This window comes from Primulina tabacum, chromosome 10 (genome assembly GCF_025594145.1).
Source record: "Primulina tabacum isolate GXHZ01 chromosome 10, ASM2559414v2, whole genome shotgun sequence".
Lineage (NCBI taxonomy): Eukaryota > Viridiplantae > Streptophyta > Magnoliopsida > Lamiales > Gesneriaceae > Primulina > Primulina tabacum.
This window is the reverse complement of record NC_134559.1, coordinates 27,159,489-27,178,095: the sequence shown is the minus strand read 5'-3', so window position 1 is coordinate 27,178,095 and position 18,607 is coordinate 27,159,489. Positions and strand designations below refer to the sequence as shown.

At 38.3% G+C, this 18,607-nt stretch overlaps 1 protein-coding gene across 1 annotated transcript; it reads right to left on the bottom strand.

The window, feature by feature from the left end:
* Positions 1–739: 739 nt before the first annotated feature.
* Positions 740–1,895, bottom strand: LOC142505019 (uncharacterized). The gene is made up of 3 exons (XM_075617844.1): positions 1,521–1,895; positions 913–1,007; positions 740–776 (listed from the first exon to the last, which is right to left on the bottom strand). Exons 1-3 carry the CDS (start codon positions 1,893–1,895, stop codon positions 740–742), a joined length of 507 nt encoding a protein of 168 aa, XP_075473959.1.
* Between the last annotated feature and the right edge of the window lie 16,712 nt (positions 1,896–18,607).

Sequence of the window (18,607 nt, the reverse complement as noted above, 5' to 3'; positions counted from 1 at the left end):
TACAAAAAATAAAACCCAAACAACATTAAAACATAACCATACAGCTACACAGGGCATCACCTTGGAAAATGTTCAAACCAACATAATATATATAAATATCTGGGAACTCTGGCACAAACCGACTGACTACTGGGTACCACTCGCTGACGCTCCACCAGACGCGTCAAATCCCCTGGAATGACCTGCTATGGCATCAAAAACAACCACAACATAAAAAAAAAAAGGGTCGGACCCCAGTACGACAAACAGGTAAAATCACGACATATATAAAAGTCATGTAATAATACCAAGTAAATGTTATGATATGCGATGCATGAATGGTAACAATGGAATAAGGATACCAAATGGAGTCCAAACGAATAGCATCATTAACAGTAACAGTGGCCATCGGTGCCAGTAATGCAGCATCAAACGCCGCTCGTCCATGCACGTAGCATCGGGAATGCGAGTAGCTAAGTCGCTCGTCCCTAGCTGTTATCCGGGAATGTGGCTAATCCTAACCCACTCGTCCCTCTGATGACTCAATATATCTCAACAGAATCAACATAAATCGCCGTCAAAGGAGTCAAGGCTCAATATGTTATGCAAACACAATTAATGCATGAATGCAACTGAATAAACATTCAAGGCACATAATAGCAAAAAACATTCACCGAATATTCTTACACGCCAATATAAGCGTCATAATGATATAGGTTTGAGCCTACCTCAACTATAGCTTACAATACCACAGTAATTCTTAAGGAATATCGGATGAACTCGTCCAACGATAAAACCTACAATATAAATTCTCTATACACTTCAATATACTGCAATCCAACTGACTAAAACAAATTAAATCGGCTCGGTTAAAAATCGAATTCCGGACAGCCTATAAAACCCGATCAAATTTTGGAATTTCAAGCTTAATACCTCATGAAACGAAGCTTAAACACACAATAGTGATCTCGGAGAAGTAGCCCGCCGGAAATATCGCCGGAAACACTATTCACAATCTGAAAAATGAGCTGGAAATTAGGGGAAAAGCTTAATACTTAACTTTTACAAAGTAATCCACCAAGAACAACCAATAATCGAAGCCAAAACCCTATCTAAAACCGAATCAAAACTTACACGCACAGTTGCTGGAAATCAAGCCGATCGAACTCGATAACTTCCGATTCATGGCATGAAAGACTCTAACATAATGGAGGAAGAAAGTTTGCTAAGCTACAGCACTATTCTCCGACCACCGATGGCGCTGCGCGACTGAAGCAGAAAGTGGAGAGAAGCGACGGGTTGCAAAGCTGGAGAAAAAGCTTTCTGGATTTTGAGCGATCTGATATTCTGATTTCTCAAATGGGTTGGGTTATTTAAATTAAATCTGGAAATGGGCTGGGCCTATTTATTAATTGGGCCTCACATTCTTTCCCACTAATAAAAGATTTCGTCCTCGAAATCTAACATACACAATACTGATAACCAAAACATTACGACTGATAATACATAGGAAATTCAGAATACATCGCGTAATTCATTACATTCTCAAACAAATGAGGCCATTCTTGCCGCATCTTTGCCTCTAATTCCCACGTAGATTCTTCTCTTCCATGTCTACTCCACTGTACCAAAACCAATGTAATCGTCTTGCTCCTGAGTTGTTTTTCCTTGCGGTCCAAAATTTGCACTGGATGTTCAACATAGCTAAGAGAACTGTCCAATTCCACATCCTCGACATTCAAGATATGAGACAGATCTGGCTCATCCTTCCGCAACATAGATACATGAAACACATTATGTATCAAAGACAAACTTGGCGGCAAATCCAAACGATAAGACAATGTGCCAATCCTCTCAACAATCACATACGGACAAATATAACGCGGAGCTAACTTCCCTTTATGTCCAAATCTCATAGTACCCCGAAATGGTTATACTTTCAAGAAAACATAATCATCCACTTGGAACTCTAAAGGTCTACTCCTTTTATTAGCATAACTAGCTTGACGATCCTGGGCAGCTTTCATCCTTTTCCTAATCAATTCAACTTTATCTTTCATTTCTTGAATAAATTCTGGTCTTGACATCTGTCTTTCTCCTACATCTTCCCAAAATATCGACAATCTGCACTTTCTTCCATACAAAGCTTCAAATGATGCCATACCGATTGTTGCCTGAAAATTATTATTGTAAGAGAATTCAACCAAAGACAATGATTCTTGCCAACCACCTTTGAAATCCATCACTACTGCCCGTAACCCGTCTTCAAGCGTTTGAATGGTTCTTTCTGACTAGCCATCTGTCTGTGGGTGATAGGCAGTGCTCATAGCCAACTTTGAACCCAAAGCTGATTGCAAACTTCCCCAAAACTTCGAAGCAAACCTGCGATCACGATCGGATACTATGCTCACTGGCACACCATGCAATCTTAATATATGATCAATGTACAGTTTTGCCATTTTCATATAAGTACAAGTATGATCATACAGAATAAAATGAGCTGATTAAGAAAATCTATCAACAATCACCCAAATCGCATCACAACCACAATTAGAACGAGGTAGATGTGTCACAAAATCCATAGCAATGTGCTCCCAGTTCCACTACGGCACTTCAAGACTATGTAACATTCCACCAAGTCTCATTCATTCGGCTTTAACATAACATGACCCAGAAATACTACTCTGTCTAGCCATAATTCACAATTGCGCTGCTCTGAGCGTTTGGAGGACCAACCTTAAATGGTCTCGATGCTCCTTCTTTGTTTTTGAATAAATCAGAATGTCATCTATGAAGACAATAACAAATATTTCTATAAATTCTCGAAATACACGATTCATCAAATCCATAAAAACTGTTGGAGCATTAGTCAATCCAAATGGCATAATTAGAAATTCATAATGTCCATAACGTGTTCGAAATGCTGTCATCGGAATATCTTCCTCTCGAACTCTAAGCTGGTGATATCCAGAACGAAGATCGATCTTTGAATACACTGATGTACCCTGCAACTGATCAAACAAGTCATCGATACGCGGCAGAGGATACTTATTCTTCATAGTAGCTTTGTTCAACTGCCTGTAATCAATGCACATTCTCATCGTTCCGTATTTCTTCTTTACGAACAATACCGAAGCTCCCCAAGGTGACATACTTGGTCTAATATAGCCTTTTTCCAGTAAGTCCTGCGGTTGCTCTTTGAGTTCTTTCAATTCCGCTGGAGCCAATCGGTATGGTGCTCTAGAAAAAGGATTTGTCTCAGACACCAACTCAACGCTAAAATCAATTTCCCTCTGGGGTGGAAATCCAGGAATTTCATCGGGAAATACATCAGGGAATTCCTTGACAATAGGAATATGTGAAACTTCAAATCTTTTTCCCTGTGTCGCATCAACTGCATAGATCATGAATCCTTAATTTCCTGTCAATAGGATTCTAAACATTTCAATTGCTGAAACTAATGGAATACGTGATTGTGAATCACTACCGCAAAAATTCCATTTACTGCCATAATATGGCCTGAATCTGACAACTCCATGGAAACAATCAACTGTAGCTCGATAATTAGACAGAGTATCCATTCCCAAAATACAGTCGAAGTCAGTCATATCTAGCTTGATGAGATTAGTTATCATAATATTACCATCGAATCTAATCACACAATTCAAAATTATCTCATGAGACATCAAGCATACACCGGCAGGTGTAGAGACTGACACAGTATCTATCAACGGAGTAGTAGCAATCTCATGCTCATCAACAAGTACAATAGACCCAAATGAATGAGATGCTCATATGTCTATCAGTATACGTGCAGGATGATTAAAAATAAGGCAGAGACCTGCAATAACTCCGCCTAGTGCATCTTGAACCTGATCCTGAGTTAGAGCATGAACTTGAGCCTGGTGTGGCCCTAGAAAACGCTGTTGTGCAGAACCTCTAGGCTGAGGATAGCTGGACTGCTGAAAAGACTGAGTCGGAACAAAAGGTCTAGTTTCTTGTCCTCTAAAACCCTGACCAAAGTGAGGTTGCTGAAATTGTTGTCTTACTGCATTCGGACATACTCTAGCATAATGTCAAACTTGTCCACAGATATTACAAGATCCATGAACTCCCGTACACTGAGTGCTGAAATGCTTACCACCACAATGATCACAAAATACTCCACCTGGTGACCCAACTGAACTTCCACGCTGACTACCAGAACTAGAAGAACTACTACGAGTCTGTTTCTTGAATTTTTTTCCCTTGGACTTAAAGTTTTGCTACTTTGGTTGTTGATAAGACTGCGAAGGCTGATACGGTAGTAAAGGACGGTATAGTGGTGCACCAATTGGCATCGGCACATTACCTCCGAAACTCTGAGGAAAACATGGTTGACATGACTGTTGTTCTTCCAAAAGTAGACTCGCCTCCACATTCTTGGCTTTCTATACAGCATCGGCATAATTAACAGACGCTCCAGCTACTACTAAAGTACAAATGGTTCGATTCAATCCTTGCATAAAATGCGATAGCTTGTTCTGATCACTGCTAGCAACATGAGGAACATAGGCAAGAAGCGATGAAAATTGAGAGGCATACTCCACTACAGTCATGTTACCTTGAGTCAATCTATTGAATTCAGATTCCTTGGCCGAATAATATAAAGGCGGTGAATATTCTCGAGCAAACTGAGCGCAAAATACATCTCAAGTAACTTTTTCACCTGATTCTTTCAGAACTTCCTCAGTAGTTTCCCACCATAACTGAGCTCGGTCTTTTAATTGACAAATAACCAACTTAAGCTGGAAATCAGGAGTGTACTCCAACATATTAAACAAACGCTTCATACTTTTTAACCATGCTACAGCTTTCTCACCATCTTCATTTCCAAAGAATCGAGGAGGACGCATCTTCTGAAATCGGGATATCACTAGTTCCATTTCACCCATTCCTCTAGTCAACTGATCCACTTCATGCTCAACGTTAACATTTCGTGCCTCACCACGAGGACGACGACCTCGTCTTCCCCAATCAGTCTCGTTAAGTCCTCTCACATTAGGAGCTTCAGATTCCTGAACAACTTCCTTTCCTTTTCTACCCTTACGTTCAGGTGCCATCTAAAAGACACAAGGATTTAATCCACAAGCAGAAACAAAATAATCGGTTGAGTATAAGAGCATAAACTTAAACTAATACACTTTAGTCATGCTGATACAATTAATTCAAAAAATAATGCACAATCATTTTATTTGTGTCTAAACTCGAGTGTCCTAGACTATAATTCGAGTGTATCCCAGTTACGCTCTGATACCAAACTATTAGGGACCGTGCACTTATTTAATATTTTATTACCAAACAACAAGGATTAATTGGTGTAAACAGCGAAAACGAGTTTAAAAAGTTCATTTGGGCCTACAGAAATTTCGGCATGACCTACCGTAAGTAGGACATCCCAAAAATTTCAAAACACAACAACAACAATATATGCTCGAAAATAACATCAAGTTCACAATCAACCAAACAAATATCCTACATCCACACTGGCCAGGACTAGACACAACATACAAAAAATAAAACCCAAACAACATTAAAACATAACCATACAGCTACACAGGGCATCACCCTGGAAAATGTATCAAACCAACATAATATATATAAATATCTGGGAACTCTGGCACAAACCGACTGACTACTGGGTACCACTCGCTGACGCTCCACCAGACGCGTCAAATCCCCTGGAATGACCTGCTATGGCATCAAAAACAACCACAACATAAAAAGAAAAAAGGGTCGGACCCCAGTACGACAAACTAGTAAAATCACGACATATATAAAAGTCATGTAATATCACCAAGTAAATGCTATGATATGCGATGCATGAATGGTAACAATGGAATAAAGATACCAAATGGAGTCCAAACGAATAGCATCATCAACAGTAACAGTGGCCATCGGTGCCAGTAATGCAGCATCAAACTCCGCTCGTCCATGCACGTAGCATCGGGAATGCGAGTAGCTAAGTCGCTCGTCCCTAGCTGTTATCCGGGAATGTGGCTAATCCTAACCCACTCGTCCCTCTGATGACTCAATATATCTCAACAGAATCAACATAAATCGCCGTCAAAGGAGTCAAGGCTCAATATGTTATGCAAACACAATTAATGCATGAATGCAACTGAATAAACATTCAAGGCACATAATAGCAAAAAACATTCACCGAATATTCTTACACGCCAATATAAGCGTCATAATGATATAGGTTTGAGCCTACCTCAACTATAGCTTACAATACCACAGTAATTCTTAAGGAATATCGGATGAACTCGTCCAACGATAAAACCTACAATATAAATTCTCTATACACTTCAATATACTGCAATCCAACTGACTAAAACAAATTAAATCGGCTCGGTTAAAAATTGAATTCCGGACAGCCTATAAAACCCGATCAAATTTTGGAATTTCAAGCTTAATACCTCAAGAAACGAAGCTTAAACACACAATAGTGATCTCGGAGAAGTAGCTCGCCGGAAACAGTGTTCACGATCTGAAAAATGAGCTGGAAATTAGGGTAAAAACTTAATACTTCACTTTTACAAAGTAATCCACCGAGAACAACCAATAATCGAAGCAAAAACCTTACCTAAAACCGAATCAAAACTTACACGCACTGTTGCTGGAAATCAAGCCGATCGAACTCGATAACTTCCGATTCATGGCATGAAAGACTCTAACATAATGGAGGAAGAAAGTTTGCTAAGCTGCTGCACTATTTTCCGACAACTGGTGGCACTGCGCGACTGAAGCAGAAAGTGGAGAGAAGCGACGGGTTGCAAAGCTGGAGAAAAAACTTTCTGGATTTTGAGCTATCTGATATTCTGATTTCTCAAATGAGTTGGGTAATTTAAATTAAATCTGGAAATGGGCTGGGCCTATTTATTAATTGGGCCGCACACAAAGAAGGACAGTCGAGTATCAACTGATAAGGGAAAGAAGCCCTTTGAGCACAAAAAAAAGGACCAGGGATGACAAGAAATCATTCAAGAAAAAGCATGAAGTGCTTTTAGCTGAGAAGAGCAAATCAAAGTGGGCTGAAACTGATAGTGATGAGTCAAAATCAGACAGCCCAAGCAGCTCAAGTGATGATGAAGAGGAAGTCAAATGCTTGATGGCAGATGATGCTGATCTGGATTCAGCAGTAAATAGGTATTTGATTTTAGCTCTACTGATTTCACTCGTGAGGAACTTATTACCACCTTGCATGACATGGTAAATGAGTATCACAAACTTGCTCGATCATTTGAAAAGGTCAAGGCTGAGCAAAATGATGCCAATGATAACAAAACTGAAACTGATAAGTCAGTTGAAGTGTTAAATTTAAAAGGGGAGATTGCCAAGCAAAATGCTGAACTGATCGAGAACCAATCTTTGATATGTCAGTTGAAAACTGAGATTTCAAAAAATTCTGCACTGATTCAAGCTTGGAACTAGTCCTGAGTTACATTAACTGAAATTCAGAATGCTAAAAAATCAGTTGCTGATAAAACTGGTTTAGGTTTTAACAATCACGTTGAAAAATCTGCAAGTGATACTCAGCCAAGGTTGAATAATAACAAAGGAAAGTACATTACCTTTGTAAAGTCAACCATGGTAAATGAACATTCAGAACCAAGTAAACCAACTATTCAATCGACTGAGAATAAGAACAAAGGCAAACGATATGGTATTGGATATAGCTCAGAGAGTTCAAGTGATACAAGAAACTGGTCTCCTAAACGATTCAGTTACAAATATCAGCACTCAAGGAATGGCTATTACAACTACTACAACAGTAAGCCAGTTCAAAAACGATATCAAAAGAACAGTCAGTTGAAAAAGGAAATAATTCATACTGCTTCATCCTCACATCACACACATACTGCTAAAAATTCGAGGAAAATTATTTGGAACACAGCAACTTGGAAATCAGTTAGACTGATTCAAGTCTGGGTTCCTAAGAGACTAATCAGTTTAGGACCCAAATAAATATGGGTACCAAGATTATGTACTGTGTGTGATTGCAGGTAACAGGTGCAACAAGAGAATCAACCTGTTATCTAGATAGTAGATGTTCGCGACATATGACAGGAGATGCAAATTTGCTATCTCAACTGATCAAATACACAGGACCAAACATCAGTTTTGGAGACAACTCAAAAGGTAAAACTGTGGGTAAGGGTAAGCTTATCCATGGTAACTTTACAATTAAAGATGTTTTACTAGTGGAGAATTTGAAGTATAACTTGATAAGCATCAGTCAGTTATGCGACAACAATTTCTCAGTTCAGTTTGACAGACACACATGTTCAGTTATAGACTCAACTGATGAGGTCATTCTAACTGGAAATCGTTGTGGTAATACTTACAAAGTCAGTTGGACCGAACAACCTTATGCACCAGTCTGTTTCATTGCTTCGAAATCTTCCAAACACTGGTTATGGCATAAGAGATTGAACCACTTAAACTTTAAATCTATTGCCTATCTGAGTAACCAAGATCTTGTAACTGGTTTGCCCAAAATAGATTTTTCAAAAGACAAAATTTGTTCAGCATGTTAGTTTGGAAAACAAGTAAGATCTTAATTCAAAAACCGAGGTTGTAAATCATCTTCCCGATGCTTAGAACTGTTGCACATGGACCTTTTTGGTCCAATACCAGTCATGAGTTTAGGGGGAATGAAATACACCCTAGTAGTTGTGGATTATTTTTCAAGATTTACTTGGGTAATTTTTCTCAAATCAAAAGACCAAACTGCTGCACAACTGATTAAGCTCTTCAAAAGAATTTTAAATGAAAAATCAGTTGGAATTGATCGAATAAGGTCTGACAGAGGGACTGAATTCATCAATCAAAATCTTTCAACTTTTCTAGAAAATACTGGAATCAAGCATGAGCACTCAGCAGCTAGAACACCTAAGCAAAATAGTGTAGCTGAGAGAAGAAATTGGACCCTCAAAGAAGCTGCTAGAACAATGCTTGCTGATTCTGGTATCTCTCAAAGGTTTTGGGCTGAAGCAGTAAACACTGCGTGTTATACTCAGAACAGATCAATGATTAACAAGAATTATGTGAAAACACCATATAAGATCTGGCATGGAAGAAAAAGTGTGCTTTCTTACTTCAAGATATTTGGCTGTAGATGTTTTATTCTTGATAATGGTAAAACAAATTTAAAAGCTTTTGATGCAAAATCTGCAGAAGGAATATTTCTTGGATATTTTTCAGTTAGCAAAACATATAGAGTCTTCAATAAAAATTCTTTAAATGTTGAAGAATCTATCCATGTTTTTTTATATGAAACTGTACTAACTGATAAGCCAACTGATCCAGTTGAGCTAGTTGATCAATTTACAGAGATCAGTTTGGAGGATTATAATGAAGAAGAAAATCATATCAATTGAAATATCCTTCAAACTCCTGAACCAGATATATTAGATCAAACTGTTGAACATGAACCTGCTCTTGATAATCAGTTGGTGGAGCAAACAGATAATATTCAGTTGCCAACTGGTACAGCTCCAACTGAAACTGAAAAACATTCAGTTGCCAACAGAATCAGTTGCTGATACAGAAGCAGCAAACACTGAACTCAAATGGAAGAAATCACATCCACCAGAATTTGTGATAGGTGATCCATGTGACCCGGTAAGTACAAGAAATCAAATGATTAACTTGTTTATTCATTCTGCTTTTGTCACACAATTGTAACCAAAGAAAACTAACGAGGCCCTTGCTGATCCTAACTGGATAAATGCTATGCAAGAGGAGCTAAATCAGTTTACCCATAAAAATGTCTGGAACCTAGTTTCAAGACCAATTTTAAAAACTATTATAGGTACAAAATTGGTGTACAGGAACAAACTGAACGAAGATGGTTCAGTTTTGCGCAACAAAGCAAGGCTAGTAGGACAAGGATACAGGCAAGAAGAAGGAATTGATTATGATGAAACATATGCACCAGTTGCAAGACTGGAGGCAATCAGAATATTCCTTGCCTATGCATCATTCAAGAATTTTAAAGTCTATCAGATGGACGTAGAGAGTGCATTCCTGAATGGTCAATTGCAAAAAGAAGTCTATGTTGAACAACCTCCAGGTTTTATCAATCACTCTTTTCCTGATCATGTATATCATTTGAACAAAGCTTTATATGGTCTTAAACAAGCCCCAAGAGCTTGGTATGAGACACTTTCAAAATTCTTAATTGATCATGATTTTACCGTTGGATCAGTTGACAAGACATTGTTCAAATTTTCTAAGAATGATCATATTTTACTTGTGAAAATTTATGTTGATGACATCATATTTGGGTCAACTTACCCCAAATTATGTGAGAAATTTTCTAAATTGATGCAGGACAAATTTGAGATGAGCATGATGGGTGAACTGACATTTTTCCTTGGACTACAAGTGAAGCAATTGGAGACTGGCAGTTTATCAGTCAAGCTAAATACACGAGGGAGTTGCTCAAGAAATTTGGCATGGAATCATGTTCAGCTGCAAGTACTTCCATGAGTTCATCAGTAAAACTGGACACTGATCAAAGGGGAATATCAGTTGAGATGACACTTTACAGAGGTTTAATAGGTTCATTATTGTACCTAACTTCTAGTCGTCCTGATATTGTATTTGCTGTTTGTATGTGTACTAGATTTCAATCAAACCATAAGCAATCGCATTTTCAGCCGCCAAACGTATTTTAAAATATCTTAAAGGCACGCCAAATGTTGGGTTATGGTACTCTAAAGATTCTTCTTTAAATTTAGTTGGATATTCAGATGCAGATTATGCATGATGTAAGCTAGATCGTCAAATCACCAGTGGATCATGTCAGTTTCTAGGAGACAGACTTATCTCTTGGTTCAGCAAGAAGCAAACATCAATAGCCACTTCCACAACTGAAGCAGAATACGTTGCTGCTGGAAGCTGCTGTGCCCAACTGCTCTGGATCCAGCAACAACTGAAAGATTACGGAGTTATTGCAAAAAAATCACCCATATTTTGCGACAATACTAGCACGATTGCTATCACTTACAACCCAGTTCTTCACTCAAGGACCAAGCACATAGATGTCAGGCATCACTTCATCAGAGATCATGCCTTGAAGAAAGCCTTCAGACTGGAGTATGTTTCAACTGAACAACAAGCAGCTGACATCTTCACCAAACCACTACCCGAGACTAAGTTTTCTTACTTTTGCAATATACTTGATTTAACTGATTTAACTTGATTATATCATGGCTTTTACCATTTTCTTTTCTTAACTGAGTCTGTTGTCATATGTTAATTGCTCAGTCAGTTATTTGCCAGTTATTATCACTTCAGTTGAAGTATTTTCAGTTGAATGATATTCATTTAACACCAGTTTGTATGCTGAAAAGTAAAAGACAACGATAAATCAAACTTTTTTTTTATAATTATTGGAGCGTACATTTTTTATTTCCTTCTTTACAACAGACCGCCACGAGGTCAACCAACCGGTTAAAACCCTGTGGTAATCCTCAGGAAACCCTCTGAAATAGCTATGTGCTTCAGAGTCCACTTCTCCTTCTTCAGCATCAGCAGGCTCAAAGCAACTGAAGGGACGTAATCAGTACACTCGACGTTTCATCTTTTGAAGCATAAGATTTATCTTATTACGTCACTCTATTTGCCGTTTAAACTTTCGTAATTTAAACATGCATTTATTAAGGGGGAATATCGATTTAAGAGGTTAACTGAGAAGACAGTAATTAGTGAATTTTCATCTGAAATGATTCAGTCTCACAACTGATCGATCAGCTGATAATTTAACTAATCTTCTCATATAAGTTAACTAATTAATCGTATTTTATTCCAAATCAAGTGACGTGACTGTCAGTTTTTGCATTAAATGATGAATAGTGTTTTAAAACGTGGAATCACTTGAACCATTTAAAATAGTACACTCTTTTTTAGCACACGTACACATTTTTTTTTAATTTTCGTGGACTGACACGTGTCCAGAAATTGTACATTCTGTTACATATGTACCTTTCCCCACTCCAATTCAGTTCCTCTTTATGCAAACATTACTCTTCAGAGAAAATTCATATTCAGAGCTTTTACCTTGCAAAATTTCAGGTTTTCCAACTCTCAGGAATGGCAAACCAAATTCCCGCACATATTCTGAATGCTATGGCTGTAAACTTTGAATCTGTTCTATCAGTAAATGATGCCAATGTCAAGAACGTTTTTCTGAAATTGGAAGCAACCGACTTAAAGATATTTCTAGGACAATCTTCTCAGGAACTTTATCTACAAGAGCTTCATGACTTCTACTCAACTGGTTACGTTACTGTTGATGGAAAAGTCGTTGTTACTATCAATGGTCAGTTGCTGATCACTTCTGAAGAATCTTTCGGCGAACTGTTTCAATTGCCTACTAATGGGCTTAACAATTTCTCTGAGGTAAAAACCTCTGATATTGAGGAAATGCAGTCTCTACTGTCATCTGATGGTCGGAAAGTCAAAGTTTCCGATCCCAAGAAAGTGCTCAAGCCAGAAATTCAACTACTGGCAGATATTTCAGCCAAGAGGATACTAGCTAAGGCTAGTTCATTTGCTTCCCTTACTCTTGAAAAATTTCAAGTCATGACGGTTATCATGGCTGAGAAAAAGGTGAACTGGAGGAATATTATTTTCACTATTCTGAGAAATATGCTTCAGTCAACGAAGCAGTCACGGGGATATGCCGTGCAAATCAGTTTTCTACTGAAGTTGAAGGGACTAGTGGGTGATACTGCTGAGAAATCATCCAAGTTCAAAGTTTTCAATGCTAAGAATGTACAACCACCAAAGACCAAATTGGAGTTGTCATCTGAGCAGTTCATTCGGGTGAAGAAGGAAATTGGGACGGAAGGAGCTCCCAAATCACTCAAGAAAGCAAAGAAGGAGGTTCAAAAGAAGACAATCAAGCGCAAGCTGATTGTCAGCGAAACTGATTCTGAGAGGACTCCTTCTCCCAAAGTCTTGAAGAAGCCACGGACTTTGAAGACCAAGCCTGCTGCTGCAGTTGGAACCAGCCCAACTGATCCACTGATGCAGTAAGGAGCTGAACAGCCCATTAAGGCTGTCCCACTGAAGGCCATTCCAACTGAACCCTCAACTGAGGATCAGTTGCCACTTTCTGTCATCTTGCCAAAGAAGAAAGTCACTGAATCTGGTGACAAGAAGAAGCTCGCTGGATTTAAGGCTCCACTAATCACTATCACTGGTTACACTTCTTTACCTCCTCCTAGACCTAAGGGAATAGTAATCAAAGAGCAAATTGATGCAACAACAACAGGGTTGACCATTTCTCATATTCTAACTGATCCCAAAGGCAAAGGGAAGATGCAAGAAGAACCTAGACCAACCAATGCGATTCAAATGCACAATGATCTCATCTGGCAAGAGATTAATGAATTTGCAGCAGAGAAACTCAAGACCTACAATGAGTGGGTAAAATTCAGAACTCAAGTTTTTGCTAAACCGCTTCAATCGAAGACTAAACTAAAGAAGTTTATTGAACTAGCGGCTGCTGTTCTGAGAGTAGTCAAAGCTTCAACAGTTGTTCAGGCTCTAGAACGCAAAACTTATTTGTTTGATCAGCTGAGAGCAAAGAAGCTTCAAAAGATTGTTGCTGAGTTGCGTCAAAATTTTGATCCTTCAAGTCCAACTGCTATCAATGACATAGCAGTACACAATCAACTGGACTCGGATCTTATCTGCTTACAGATGCAAATCAAGAATTGGGAAATGGATCAAGAACTGATCATTCCAGCGACTGCACAAGACTTATCATCTAATAAAGAGCCAGCTGGAAAGTCAGTTCAAGAGCCACCCAAAGACTCAACTGTTGAAGTCTCTCAAAAGGCAACTGAACCTTCCCCGTCAGTTGCTCCACCATCTTCATCTTTAGTTCCTCAATCTTCAACTGCTGATCCACCGCCATATACTAAAGGTGAATTGTCTCTGGAAAATCTAGATGAGGTCATCAAATCAGTCACCTCAGATATTCAGCTGGACAATTCTAGATCAGTTGAAGATGTGCTTAGAACTGAAGAACCAGCTGAGGAGCCCAACTTTGATCAACCTGAACAGCCAGTTCCATCAGAAGTTGTGACTGAACAGGAATTTCGGACCAAACTGTACAGATAGTCTCTCAACCAGCTGAAGAACCAGTTGTTCAACCAGCTGAAGAATCAGTTGTTGCTCCAACTGGAGAAGCAGTTGTCGAAAAAACTGAAGAACCTTCTCCTACTTCTGCTCTTCCATTTGTTTCGTCTCCTCCCCAGGACCATTTAACTGACGATATTTTAGAGATAGATGTGCTTATAACAAAACCAACTGACGGTGCGATAGTTGTATTTAATCAAGAACAAAGGAAACAGATTCCAGAAACTTCTGGAGCCATGTCTCCTAGAATTTCAGACACTGATTCCCTGTTTGAAGAACTTCAAATCGTTCAGTCGAACCTACTCAGTATGATGAATGCTATCTCTGCAATACAATCAACTCAGCTTGCACATACCTTGAAGCTCAATTCAAATTATGAATTACAACAGACAGAATGAATCAGCTTAACAAGAGTGTATCTGCACTTTATATCCAAACTGAAGAAATCAAGAAAGATAGATTGTCAACTGAATCGCACTTCCAGACTCAAGCACTAGCCGGCAGGCGATTTGACTTTCTTGAAGAAAAGGTCACTAAAAGAATTGACCTTCTGCAGAAAATTATGATGAATGTAGTATCAGTTATTGCAGTAGACATCCGTATACTAACAAGAAAAGTGGATGTGCTTGACAAAAAGGGGGAAATTATTAAAGAGACAGAAGAAGAAAAAGGAAAGAAAAAAAAATGTACGAAGATCAACTGACTTCAGTTGAATGGTTGAAAACTTAAAGTCTGTATTCTTTATTCTTTGTACGAATCTGTACATAATATTAGATACTTTCATTCTTTGTACGAATCTGTACATTGGAAAAGTTATTTATCTACAATGAAATTGAAGATTATTTCAAGTTCAGTTGATCAGTTCATATTTTACAAGTTTTGTCAAACACTAAAAAAGGGGAAATTGTTGGAAACTTAATTTCCGTGGTTTGACAAAATTAGATATTAAATCTGTTGAACTAACTGATCACGAACACACGAACTGACAGTTGTCTAACTGAAGTTTAATACTGAGACCAGCCGAACTGAATCTACTTTGTCAACTGACTAATCAATTGGAAACTGATCAATTGAGATACTCAGTTGTGAGGTTACCCATCTACTTATCAGCTGATCATTCAGCTGAACACGTCATCAGTTGAAAAGGACATTCAACCGACAACAGTACAAAGCATAAGGCAACTAGTAGTGGGACGCCGCATTTCAGAATTTGCAATGTACGATTGTCAGAAGTATATTTACATGGAAATCAACGGATATAAAGATTCAAATTTTATTTAATATTACCGTTGGAGGGAAGCCTATAAATAGCAGAGAGATGCAGCTGAAGATATAACAAAAACTTTCCAATCAGTTGTGAAGAGTGAACTAGCAATCTTTCATACTGTTACTCTGCTGAAATTCAAGCTCACACTTATCATATATATTCATAGCTGTAAGGCTATCTTTCGAGCAGTTTAGCACATTGTTATTATTGTGAAACTTGATCCTAGAGATCAGTTGTGCTAAGTTTTTTTATTCGAGAAAAGTGAGTTGTAAACTAAGAGTTTCAGTTTTGGCATTGTTAAGTCTAAACTGAAGTGGGCCGGTATAAATCTTGTATTGATCAAAGTCTTTTAGTGAAAATTCTATCTTCGTGATAGAAGGGGTGACATAGGAGTAATTGAAATCTCCGAACATCCAGAAACAATCCTTGTGCATCTTTTACAAGCTTTTCAATTACTATATTCTATCTTTCAGTCAATTATATTCCGCACTTTACTGTTAACCGACTGTGATCGAGTGACAAGATTCTGAGGATCAGTGTCTCACTGAACTGATTCAAACCTTCGAAAAAGAGTTAAAAACCGTGAGTGTTTATTCAAACCCCCCTTCTAAACACTCATTTTCCTTTAACCGATCCTATCAATAATACAAATCGTAAATCATGCACTGTTAAAAATCTTTTTAAAATTAAATAAATAATTTAACATTTTAAATAATTGCATGGGTTTTACATGTACTGATTTTGGGCTCTACAATCCAAATATTGTTTTTCTCAAATCTTGTAAACTGAAGCTTATGACAATTATACGAACTCCGTTTACTGATTTTCTACCTCCGTCATTTGTCCCCTCGATTATCTTACTTAAATTCTGGAATCTACAGTACAAAACTCCCAAACTTTCCGATACCATAGCAATCGTTTGAACCCAAAGGTGTTTGTATCTTACGATAAAACCAAAAATATTAATATTGTCGATTAAATTTTATTTTCAATATTAATTTACTTCGTTCTTCACGTTATGAACTTATAACACCTATAATACAATCGTAATTTTCTATAATCCACTATGGTACCCATACATTATTTGTAAGGTCCAAAAAGTTAATTTACGTAACCTGAATGCATGCAATCTAGGGTTTTATTTAAATTATGTGTTTATTTATTTTTATACATTTAATGCATAATTATTCCATGAAGAGCATTTATTTCACAATTATTTTAAAAGATCAAGCATTAAGGTATCTAGATGCATTTTGCGCTCGATCGAGGAACGGAGACCGGGGAATTATCAGGAAAATTATTTTTATTACTTGTTAGTTTTTATTAATTAATATAACGTGTTTTTAAGTGTATTTTTCAAGAAATGGACTTTGTTGGGTATTTTTACCTGTCAGAGCATATTTTTAATCGGTACGCAAATTTTAACGATTCGGATGACTTTTTGAGGGCTCGGGCAATATTTTCAAAAACATGCCAAAACGAAATATTTTTCGGGATTGTTTTTGGGCTTCATGGGTTGGTTTTTATGCTAATCGGGCTCAAAACCATTTTAAAATTTCCTAGGGCCCATTAGTGCATAATTAAGTATTTTAAATTACATCCAAATCAACCCTAAACCTATTTTATTCAAGTGGCCACCCCCTCCCCTCTTCACCAGCAGCTTCTCTCGTGAAAGAGCAGCAACCACCAGCCCCTCGGTTCATTCCTCCATCTTTTTTCAAGCAAGCTACCTCTCCGTTTCTCGGGTGCTTCCCCTACGCCCATTCCTTCAAGTTTTCGAGCATAATTCATCAAGGAACGCATGTTTCTTCCTTTGTGCATCATACAAACTGTTATTATGCGAAACATTTTTGTTAAAACATGTAAAATTTTTATCTATGCATGTGTGCATCTCGTTGAAGGTTTACATATCTTATTGTTGGTTGCTCACGTTTTCTTGAATGTTGTTGCAAGGGGCTGTCGAGTGGTGTCGCTGAAGGTTTTATGGTCAAGAGTAATGATGTCACAAAGCTGGAATCGATGGAGAACAGGTATATGGTGAAGGCCGAGAGTTGGTGTCCTAGGCGGTTAGGGTTTTGAGGAGTTTTGGTGCAAGGTGGGGTAGACTCGGCTGAAAGGGTGCTAAACCAGACAAAGGTGCGATCCATGAGATTCCAAGTGAGGTCCAGGGAAGGCCTCATCTCAACTGGTCTCGAGTGGAAGAGGGAGTCGGGTGAGGGTTGGTTCGATTTTTGTGTTTGGGTGATTTACAGAGCGTGCGACCCGTGCTGCGTGCATGGGGCTGAGTGTGTGAGGTGGTTCGGTCCAGGAGGCCCTATGGTAGTCTAAGTGAGGTTGGTTAGTGGCTGGTACTCTTGGTCGTGAGATAGGTGTGAAATTATAAAGCTTGGTTGCATTAGGGTTCGGTCATGGCGCTTGCTGGAAATTCCAGCAATGTGTGGCCTCGTTTTCTTGGGTCATAGTTTGCTGTAATGTGAGGTTTATGGGCTGGTATGACGTATTTTAGGCATGGTTTAAGATCGGAATAATTTGGTTAAAGGTTCGGGTCGATTCATGTTAAACTGGGACCTCGGTTTAAGTTTTAAAAAGAATCAGTTAAGTTTTTCACGGGCTTGAGTTTACTTTTAAGAAACACTTTTAATTATGCTTTGGGATGTTTTAAGGAGTTTAGTAAGCTTTGGGTCGAAATTTAGAGGACCAGAGGTAAAACGGTCAATTTGGGTTTCCAGGGGCAAAATGGTCATTCTACTCCCGGGGTGAGTTTTTAGTCCTGGCAGTGCCCTGAGCACAAATTTATCATGTTTTAAATGTTTAAGCATTAGGTTTAAGATTTTTATGTACTTATGAAAAATACGGTGCATGCTTGGTTTCGAGGAAAATTTAAGTTTATGCATGTTTGATTAAGTGGTGAACATGATGACACGTTTTGAAGGATGTGATTTGGTTGTGACTAACTCGATTATATGAGATATTATGAGCTGAGGCCAAGGCTCAGTGGACGGGTAATGGTGTCGCTGATTTCCCCGCCGCCAGGTATCGCGGTTTTTAAATGGATCCATCGAATAGAGCTGATACGATATAGCTTATACGAAAGTCGCAACTAATGAACTGAATTCAATTAAAAGGAAATGTATACGTATATAATGATATGTTTAGACA